The following is an 11,407-nucleotide window of genomic DNA, read 5'->3' as shown; positions in this document are numbered from 1 at the left end:
TCGAAAAAATCCAAAAAAATCTAGTGTCTTATACCGATCTCAACAATTTCAGGCTATTTTCATTCATTCTTTCGCCATTCTCCAAGGCGTGTTGAGCAACACTAGATTTTTCAGGTCTTCGAAATCAGATATGTGCTGTGTGTTCTTTGCAATGAGTTTTAATGGCATGCTTAGTCTAACCGATATATTGTGTGTCAGAGTTCTCACAGCTTATTTTCAAATTCATTGAAAACAAGATCTAATTCGTTGGTGTATCAGTATACACTATATACGAGTATTTAAAAAAAATCGAACCAGTAACCTTCAAAACTTGCTTAGTTCAACAAATGTTGGTAACCCTAAAGATAAGATGTTGAAAAATGAAAAGTTGAAGATTTAAGCAATGAGCTGCCAGGATTGTTACAAAAAATATATCGGTTAGACTAAGCCAGCCTTTAAAACTCGTTTCAAAGAATCAGTAGCACATAGCCGATTTTGGGGACCAGAAAAATCTAGTGTCGCTCAGTACGCCTTGAAGAACGGCCATAGAATGGACTTTAACTGTCTGAAATTTTTGAGATTTGTACATGACACTTGATATTTGGATGCTCTTGAAAGTCAGGAAGTAGCAAAATGTGATATGCAAACAATAAATAATGACAGAAGTCCCATTCCAATTCCCTTCCATTATTCATCTTTTAATGAATCACTGGGAGGATCTGCACGAAATCATTGATGTGCGTGGAAAAGTGAAAGTTTACTCTGTTACATATCAATGGAAACCAGTTTTAGAGTTAGGAATTAGTTATCTTCACCTCCTGAAGACGCCAACTTGGTTGTAGACACGCGCTTCGAAAAGAGTATTGCAGTTCTGGTGTTTGCTAAAGTGTTTGTTTTAGACTTATACACTGTAATCCAGATACGGAGGGCCAGCTTGGAAAAATTGAAAACTCTGAGAGCCATGAAGTAGCATTAAGGGAAAAGTTGCTTATTTTTTATTTTATTTATTTATTTATTCCATAAATTGCGTAAACTACAAATATGAGTACAAAATTCTACATAGTACATATTATGGTTAAGGCCTTGAGCTTAAGGAAGCTATGTAGGCCATAAAGAAGATACATATATAAATCAATTAGAAGAAAATGAATATGAGAATCAATTATTATTTTAGAGCTTATACAAATAACGTGTTGAAATTCAGTAAATTCCTATTAGTATTTTGAAAGAAATCTATCTAAAGTTATTTAAAAAGACATTTTGAAACAAAAAACACCATTACCAATTTTGTCTATGCTTGCCACCTTTTAGGAAACAACCACGATTTAAACATGGACTACGACATATTACATACAGAAAGTAACAGACAAAATTGAACCTCTGGAATATCTAGAAATCAATTAACGTAAAATCTACCTTTACCAGAATTAATCATTTATTTAATGAAGTTTTGTTATTACCTACTATTATATAAAAGACATAGTAGATTAATTTGTTTAATCCGCATAACTGGTGAAGCTTCCATGTAGTGAAACCCTTCTTAAATAAAATTCATTGTGAAAAATATATAATAATTATAAATTTTATTATGATCCTCCACACTATTTGTTATATTGTAATAATATCTGATATTTTCTAGATAATTTAGAACGACTGTCCAATGCTATGACACCTACATTGGCTCCCCTCCCTACAGCTGGAGCTTATCAGGTTGAAAACCAATCGAATCTGGATGTTCCAAAGAATGAAACTACAACTTCCAAACCAACTCCAGTTATAAATATCAATGACTTGTTTCAGAAACTAGTAGCCTCTGGTTTTGTTACTTCTACAGACCAGAAAAAACCAACAGTTTCCCAGGTATGTAATTTAGCTGTGATCAATATTTAGTGAAAAATGGAGGCTTTAGTAAAAACTAAATTATAGAGAAATGGTTCATAACAAATAATTTTCCAGGAACTTATGAAGGAAAATCCACCTAGTTTAAACAAAGAAACTCCTGTTGAAAAACCAATAGTGAAACCTATTTCTGGTCCAACGGTCTCTAAACTCAAAAGAAATACCTGTGAGAATCTTAGGCCAATTACATTTGAAAAGCCAGAGTCACTCAGGATTCGACAGAATGTTCTCTATTTAACTCTGTATTCCGGAATGCAGTGTAGCAGTTGTGGAATGAGATTTTCACCTGAGGCTAGTATGCAGTATAGTCAGCACTTGGACTGGCATTTCCGGCAAAATCGAAGAGGAAAGAGGAATTACCGTGTTGCAAATAGCCGAAGGTGGTACTATTCCTTGTCTGATTGGAAGAATTACGAAGAACTAGAAGATTTGGAAGAAAGAGGTTAGTATTGCTGGTAAAAAATTTGTTGGCTCAAAAGTGTACTTAATCTTGTTATTCGAAGCTTCATAGATAACATATAATTTTCAGAGAAAAATTACTTTGATCAGCAACAGCAGCAAGCTGATAATGTTGGAGAGGAGGCAGAAGAAGACACCGTCATTCCCAGTGTTTCTGCCGATCCTGAATCAACAGATGAATGTTGCGATGTTTGTCGAGATAAATTTGATCAGTTTTTCAATGAAGAAAAGGAAGAGTGGCACCTGAGAAACGCCATCAGGATAGAAGACAAAACATACCATCCTCTCTGTTATGAGGACTATCAGGTTAGTAACAAAAATATTGTAGAAAAATACATTCAAAAGTAATGTATTCAAGTAACACTTCATTGTGAAAATTTCATTGGACAGTTCACAAAACTACAACACATGTTTTGCTATACAAATAAAGTCTTCTAGAACTACCAGAATTCCTTAACGACATGAAATGAAATGTAATCTTTAGAATGTTGTATTTATTGTATTTGTCTCTGAGAAAATGAAATAAAAACTTGGAATTGTTGATATTGTGAAACCTACGTACCTACTTCAATATATTTTATATAATTTATAAGTTATATTTCTGTATCCATGCTGTATTGACCTGTGTAAAAACTTGATGTTTATTTTAACACCAATAAAATATTCTATTCTATACAATAGCTTCCTCAAGCATATGAAGTGAAAATCTCACAATAAAGTGTTACTTGAATAAGTTTTGAATTTTTATCAAATATCAACCAATTCCATCACATATGTTAAGAAGTAATATTTTGAATTGTTTTTCAACATCAGCAATCTCTTTTGGACCAAACGGGAGATGAGAGTAAAATCCAATCACCCGAACCAGCTAAACAAGAGGAAACAACTATTCCAGGCCTTGAAATAATAATAGATGTTGATGATGAGGATGAAGACAATAATGAGGTAGACACGGAACCAACGGAGGTGGTATCCTTGGAAAGTGATGAATCCAAACAAGTCGAGGACGAAAATGATAAGACTGAAAAACTCCCTGAAGAAGGGGAGGATGACGACGACGACGATGACGTCATTCTTAATGAGGTAAATATATCTGTTTATGAAGAAAAGAGAATTTAAACTTTCTATGTTTTTTGCCACTTTTATTCGTAACTAACGTCACTGCAGTTTTGTCCTATAAGGACATTTTCAAACTTATACCTTAAACTAACAATGATTAATTACAGTAACGCATTAGCCCTTATATAACATCACTGTACATACATCAATTTATATCTGTTTATTGTCTTCATGATCCCATTTTTTGTTCATATGACTTAATTTTTTTTTGTTCAGGTTGCCCCGATAAAGATTGTAGTTGATGATGATGATGAAGAAATGGGCGAAGATAGTATCGAATCTGAAACGAAGGGCATCGTTAAAGTTAAAAGAGAAAGTTTGGATGATGGATTTGTCGAGGTGTCAGGTCTTGTAAGTCTACAGAATGGAAAACAAATAAAGATAAAAGCAGAGCCTGTAGATTTAGGTGAGTTTATAATTTAAAAAGCTCTTAATGGTTTCTTTGTTTTGGGAATGATCCGAATGCTCTACTTGAACCTTTGAATTTACAGCAAAACAAGTGATGATTTTTTTTTGTATAAACCCTGCATCTATTCATATGAAAAAAAAACATTTCTATAAACCCTGCATCTATTCATCTGTAAAAAAAACAAATTGAAACTGTACATTTTCAAAATGAACAATGATCAGTGCAATCATTTAAAAAGTTTAAAGTTATAAATATTATATGGAATACAGGTTTATTTGTTATTTTAGAATCAAATGAATTTTTCCAATCTATCAGCATGTATAACCATTTTTATGTGAATCTGGTCAATTGATATTTTATTTTTTAGCTTCAAAATCTACTATTGCACTATTTAATTGAATCAATGTTTATTCAATATTTTCTGTAATTTTACTACTTTCAGAATTTTGGTCTTCATCTTGTTCTTTCTTTTATACTACAGGACATGTCTTCACTACTATTATAGACTCTGCTTCAACAGTTTATCAACATTCTGTTTTGATCAAAATAAAATAAGTTGAAAACACTTTATTCATGTTAGTTGTATCATTGGGATTGATACATCAAACTATTCTATAGTGTTTTATATACAGTGTCATCCCCAAAGTATGCACCATATGCGAAACTTATTTATTAAGGGTTTTTCGACAAAAAGTTATTTTAGATAAAAGTTTTTGCATCGTCTACAACTAAACATGCACCAACAAAATACAGTACAACAAACGTAATATACGAGGAGCCTTCAAATATTTGATTTTGTGACAAGAGTAAAGTACTCTTATTTTGAAAAATCTCGAGAAATGTTATTTAGAAAAGTTGTTCAGCATTGAAAAATACATCTAGATATGAATTCATGGCCATCTAGTGAAGTTTTGCTAAAACGATAAATAGACAGCATCCTGTATATGACGGTTCATTTTAAAAACCTGTAACAAACTCATTGATTTGAAAATCAATGAGTTTGTTCCGAAATACCTATTTTATTTTGATGTTTTGTGATTTGATATTATTGAATATTAAATTTTTGTTACAATACTGTATAATTTGAGTAATTTTCGGTGATAACAAAAAATAAAAATAACTCTGCACCAAAAACTGAAAATTAATTTACTTTACGTAGTTGTGTAATTTGTAATATTACAGGCTTTTTAAATGATCCGTCGTATACACGATGCTGTCTATTTATCGTTTTAGCAATTTTTGTTTTGTAGTCCTCATTTAAAAAATTGGGTAAAAAAATAAAACTTCACTTAGATGGCTACGACTTCAAATCTAGATGTATTTTTCAAATCTCGAGATATGTTATTTCTAAATAACATATCTCGAGATTTTTCAAAATTAGAGTACTCAATAAGATAGATGATTAATTCTGGTAAAATAGGTTGATAAAACAATTGCAATACTATATTACTCCCAGGAAAACAATTTGTAAATATATTAGTTATTGGCATTTTATGCCAAAATTTGATTAGATAAATGATTGATTTTGGTGAAACAGGTAGATTTTAAAATATGATATTACTCCTAGGAAAACAGGTAATTTAATAATGTTATTTTATGAAAACAAATTTAACAATAGTGGTCATTGTTGGTCATTTGAAAGAAAATTTTCACTCACCATTGGTATACTTGTTTTCATAAAATAACATATTATATAAATTACCTGTTTTCCTAGAAGTAATAATGTCACTTCATTAGTTCGGAGTTCCATTGTCTAATCTAATATATAAAAATGGATGTTTGGTTGGTTGGTTGGTTGTAAGTGATAAAAAACTTCTACATTGCTTAACCGATCGTGATGAAACTTGACATTTATAAGTTATTTTTCATAGAGAAGGTTTTTAGGCTATCAATTTTTCTGTAACTCGCCACTGGATGGCGCTGTAGAACAATTTTTTGAAAGCACTGTTCTATAACGCTGCGCACGCTTAAGTTTGTTGTTTCTGATTCTGTCAAAACATTGGAACAGCAGCGATACAGCAATATAATATCTACTAATTAGTACTACAACTACCAAATTCTACGCGGGAGAAGCCGCGGGCAACAACTAGTATGATATAAATTGATTTGAAATACCTGAAAGAATCTGTAAAATATTCAAAAAGAGATTAGGTGAAAAATAACAATTATATTTAGCAAAAAAATTGAAATTACAATGAAATAAAATACAAGCAACAACCAAAAAAAACTAGAGGTGAAAATTAAACATTATTAACAAGAAATGAAAATTAAAAATTAAAAGATTCCAAACCAAGTAACTTCACGACGTTTCGATTGTTAGTATCCACAATCGTCTTCGGGTGATAACTTCGGGTGATAACGGGTTATCACCCGAAGACCGTTGTGGATACTAACAATCGAAACGTCGTGAAGTTACTTGGTTTGGAATCTTTTAATTTTCAATTTTCATTCCTTTTTTCATCTTGTGTCAATAGTTTTAATTGTTTTGTTATTTTTTGGTTGTTGCTTGTATTTTATTTCATTGTAATTTCATTTTTTTTGCTTAATATAATTGTTATTTTTCAGCTATTCTCTTTTTTAATTTTTTACAGATTCTTTCAGGGATTTCAAATCAATTTATATCATATTGGACAATGGAAGTCCGAACTAATGAAATGCACCAAGAAACATTGTCATCTAACTTCAAACAAGTGATAATGTATTCTAAATGTTTTTCAAAACTTAACAACTTTATCGGAATTATTAAAAAAAATCTGTTTAAAATCTGTTTAAAATCTGTTTTTCCGTTAACCAGCTGTCGCACCCCTACGAACGACAACCCTCGGAAGTATAAACTTGTGCGAGCTGAGGATTAACGAGGTCATACCTTTTAACGTGTAATACCTAACATTTATCTTATTCAGGTTTGACATAAAATGCCAATAATTAAAATATTTACAGATAAAGTGTTTTTCTAGAAGTAATATTGTCATATCTTTTTTTAAAATCAACACGTTTTACCAGATTCAGTTATCTATCTTATTGAGTTTTGTAATTACTTCCTGTTGTACTAAACACATTGTAGAATAGTTTGATGTTCAACTGATGAAATTACCATGTAGTGAAACACGTTTTGAATAAAATTTATAGTGTGAAAATTATATAATTATTGTCATGGAACATGTTATCAATTTTCATCAAGTAAAGGGTCATTGTATTGTGTAATTTAGAACACTTCATTAACTTCATCCACAAAAAAGGAGCCATCAAATAACAAAACATATATTGTTGTTTAATATAATGTTTACTTGAAAATCTCACAGTACTTCATTATATTACTACAAAATATCATTATTTTGCCTGAAAAGTTATCTGAATCTGATGATTTCAAAAATAACATTGAAACTGAAGTGAATACATTACTTTCATTTCTCTGATATCATAGCATTATATTCTGAAGTATTTTTCCCTCTTTTTATGGAACTATTTTCTCCTACAGGAAAAATAATTTAAAAGACAGCTATCATATTTCAAATTCGTCATAAGAGTTAGGTTACAAATTTTAGAAAACCATTGTGGTTTTCATAACCTCACTATTAATCTAAACCAAAATTACATTCGAAAATTTCCACATTATGTTAGGTTTGTCAATATGCATCTGTCACATTTTTTCAATTTGGTCATAACAATTACTAATCCAAACTGAAATTACATTTGAAAACTTTCGTGTCAAAATTATAAGATCTGTCAAAATGAGATTTTGTTGATTGATTTGATCCCATACGAATGTTTGAAATACAAACGGAATGGAGAAAAGTGTTTTTCATATATTCCAGCGTTCATATAAAAGTATTTGTTTTGAATGTATTTTTATTTCGTGTAATTCAATGTTTATATGAAAATAGCTGTTTCGAAAGGTCTTTTTCTTCTAATTTGTGTCTTTGAAATTTATTGCATCCTTCCTTTCTTTGGGAGATTCCCACAATTTTTGTATCAAGATGGAGAAGTAAATTAATCTCTCCTGAAAATATACCCTTTCAATTTAAGCATTGTATTATATTTCAAAAACAAGGAAAAACATTCATGTATTTTTAATAACCTTTATCTTTACATTTAGATGATGTACCCCCCGTCTCAGTTAGCGAGGAAACACCCATTGTGGTTTCAGAAAAATCTCCCGAAGAGGAACCGGAAGAACAGCCAGAGGAGCAACTGAAAGAAATTCCTCTTTCTCAAACAGAATTGCTAACTACCATGGATGGAAATATGGAGTTACTGTCTAATACTTCTTCAGTGCCTACCAGCGGGATAAGTTGTAACAAAATAAAAATTAACATTAGTAAACCATTGCCTGTGATAAATAAGGAGAAGGAAAGTGTAGTGGAAAGTGAAACTCCTTCAGAAACCTATATAGACCCTTTTGAACCTTTTCCTCCTGGGGAAGAGCCAGAGGCTGCTGCTCTGAAACCAGCACTGAAGAGTGTTAGGTTAACGAAACTACCTCCAGTGCGAAAGGGACACGAACTTACGGGGCTATGTTCTATAATGTGATTTTCGATGATGTAGACGATTTTTAGAATATTTTCTCGTAGATGGGCAATCACGTTTCAGTAACACGGCAATTGTGCCTCTTATTATTTATTTAAAAGTAATTTTGTTGAAATTTTAAGGAAAACTGATTGTGGTGATTGTCCACACGCACCTTGTGTATATACATGTATATAATTTGAATATATATTGTGATTTAAACAAGACTAGGCCAGAATGTTGATACTGAACGATTTTCAAGACAATGAATGGAAATCAATAGTTTTTTCCATCCGACCATTGATACTTTTTAGTGTCAATCTAGCCGATGGTGAAATCTATTGAGTTCTTTTTCAGAGGATCAGTCACTACCTAGAAATGTAATGAATTATTGAGAAGTGTCGGAAGTGTTTACTTTTGGATGACATTGTTTTTGTTTTCTTTGTTTTGCAGAGAATAGTTGTTGATGATTTGTTGGAAATAAAATATTTTTTTAAAATATCGTGTATATATTTTCAGTGGAAGCACCACTATTCTTTATTTGAATTTACATTAATAGTTTGAAATAATTCACCCAAGGTACTTTATCTCTTTAGAAATGTATATATTTCAATGGGTATATTAATAATAAATAGGTTAAACGCAAATTTTGGTTTTATTCTGACTATTTTCCCAAGACATATTTCTACCATGTGGTTTCAGCCAAATCTGTCAAATTGTATCTAGCGCTACAGTGATTTGTAGTGCAATACAATAGTTACAGAAGATTCCTAACTCTTTTACACTCATCCCAATTTTCTAAGAAATATTTTATCGATGATTGGTATGGTATATTGTTATATTCATACATTGGCACAAGATTATATATCTTTTGGGAAATTGTTGAGAAACGACAGTTGTTGCCGACCGATGTTTCACCCATTTCTAGTACCCATGTAGCTTGTTATGGCAAACACCTGTTTAATCAACTACTCCCCTTTCTAGTGCCATGACAGGTATTAAATTGTATAAAAAAGCGAGTGGGCTTCAGACCACTTGCGTTTAAGCAGTAATTTTTGTCAAGTAATTTTCTTGGTTATTCACATTTTGTCTTCAATGGAGGACCGCCTGCCCGGTACTGACGATGTCCAATAGGCTGAAACAGCTGTCTACCGGTGGCTCTTAAATTGAAATCAATATTTATTTATTCATTAACGGGCAAGCCCATTTAAAGTAAATTACAATGTTAAATTATAATTGAACTGAAATGAAATAAGGTAGTGAAATACAAATGGCAACTGAGAATAGCTTAAAAGGGGTTAATTTAGAGTATAAAGCGACAAAAGACAACGAGCGTCAATGAAACATAAACCACATATACCTTAAACTATACATTAAAACATTATAGCACAGTATTCCGTAATTGAGTTTTAAAATAATGCAAGATGTTGAACATCTCAAGATTAATGTTACTTTTGGCTAATCGTAAGATTCTTGGAATACAGCTATGGAATGTGCGGTTTAAAATAAAATGGTACATAAAATGTAGGTTGCTGTCGAGTTGAGCGGTTTTGAACATGTAGATAATTGTTTTCTAGGAGTTCAGCACAACTGCACTTGCCGTTAATAATATTGAAAAGTAGTGTCAGGTCTCTCTGTTTCTTACTAGTTTCCAGACCAGGCAGAAGAGCAATACTCCAGGTGTGGACGAACCAGTGAACAATAAAGGGATTTAATAGTGGTTGGGTCAGTGAATTCGTGGGTTAGCCGTTTGATAAACCCTAGCATTTTCATGGCTTTGTGAATAACCGTGGGTATATGTTGATTGAAGCTTAAGGTGGGATCAAGAATAACCCCAAGGTCCTTTATTTAATTAACAGAGTCCAAGACATGACCATTTGAGGTGTAATCAAAAGTGGTAGAAAGTTGGGGTTAGGTTAAGTTAGGTCTAAAGTGAGTGAGTCTATTCGACCCTTCACCGCAACCCGCAAGGGTTTATTGTGGCTCACACCTATTAGCACTCGGCTAAATAAACCCAGCTTCTTAACGAATCCGATTAGTTTGTATGGTGAGTGGTATTTCAGGTTAGATAAGAACCTGATTTGTTCCCTAGCGGGGCAGGCACAAAGTATATGCTCTGCTGTTTCATCATTTTCCAACCAGAGGCGACACACACTGTCTTCCGACAGTCTCTGCATATGATGATTCAAATGACAGTGACCTGTAAGAAGGCATGTTAGACATCGTAGTTCATCCCTACTGTAGTCCAACATCTGTTTGGTACCAAGCATCGAACGGTGAATAAACGCCTTGGAGTGAGCCAATCCTGGAAGATTCTGCCAGAAGTCCATAAATCTTCTTGCCATCCAGGTGTTCAAAGTTTGTTTGGCAAAGCCCAAGCGATGCCAATGACAGGTTCTGGTCCGATGAAGCTGCTTGCAGCACCCTCCTTGGAAAGGGAGTCAGCAGCTTCATTGCCTTCCAGGCCAGTACACTGATAAAAATAATTACACAATTTATCGTTGGCAATTTATTACCACAATCTATTATGTAATCATATAACGATACTAATTACGTAATTTTTTTTCAGTATAGAAAATGTAAAAGTCACACAATTTATTTAGTAAAATTTCACAGTAAAAAATATTTGCAATTTGAAATTACACCACAAATAAGGTTATTATAAACGATATATTGTGGAAATTTTCAGTAATAATAGCATGGTTTTACCATCAAATCTGTAATCTTACTGTACCCTTCATATAATTCTACATTACTCGAATTGGATTTTTTTTCTGAACATGAGTAATAATACAATATGGAAACTGTATCTTTACCATGCGAAATTTCGAATTCCTTTGTAAATTTCCATTATACATAGGGTAGGCATATGTAAAAATACATGGTAATATTAGAATGTAGAATTACAAGGTATTATTACGTTTTTGTTGTAAAAGTACAAGGTATTTCATGGTTATTACATATTAAAATCCAAAACCGTTACAAAAATATTTATTGAAACAAATTTCATGGTTATTACATATTAAAATCCAAAAC

The 11,407-nt window shown here is 32.0% G+C and overlaps 1 protein-coding gene across 2 annotated transcripts in view; it reads left to right on the top strand.

Annotated features, from left to right (window-relative positions):
* The window catches only part of Pcf11 (Pcf11 cleavage and polyadenylation factor subunit), a 41,204-nt gene extending 32,334 nt beyond the window's left edge, over positions 1-8,870 (top strand). For both annotated transcript variants that reach the window (XM_074170004.1, XM_074170003.1), the window contains exons 11-16: positions 1,619-1,839; positions 1,936-2,320; positions 2,408-2,643; positions 3,151-3,420; positions 3,673-3,862; positions 7,962-8,870. In XM_074170004.1, the coding sequence (XP_074026105.1) occupies positions 1,619-1,839; positions 1,936-2,320; positions 2,408-2,643; positions 3,151-3,420; positions 3,673-3,862; positions 7,962-8,395 (1,736 nt within the window). In that variant the 3' untranslated portion in view covers positions 8,396-8,870. The remainder of the gene's footprint in view (positions 1-1,618; positions 1,840-1,935; positions 2,321-2,407; positions 2,644-3,150; positions 3,421-3,672; positions 3,863-7,961) is intronic.
* Positions 8,871-11,407: the final 2,537 nt, after the last annotated feature.

This window comes from Leptinotarsa decemlineata, unplaced genomic scaffold (assembly GCF_025532065.1).
Source record: "Leptinotarsa decemlineata unplaced genomic scaffold, Ldec_3_MD MMD2_P_RNA_scaffold_6, whole genome shotgun sequence".
In the NCBI taxonomy this organism is placed as follows: Eukaryota; Metazoa; Arthropoda; class Insecta; order Coleoptera; family Chrysomelidae; genus Leptinotarsa; species Leptinotarsa decemlineata.
The sequence above is the reverse complement of the archived record's forward strand: the minus strand, read 5'-3'. Positions and strand labels throughout refer to the sequence as shown.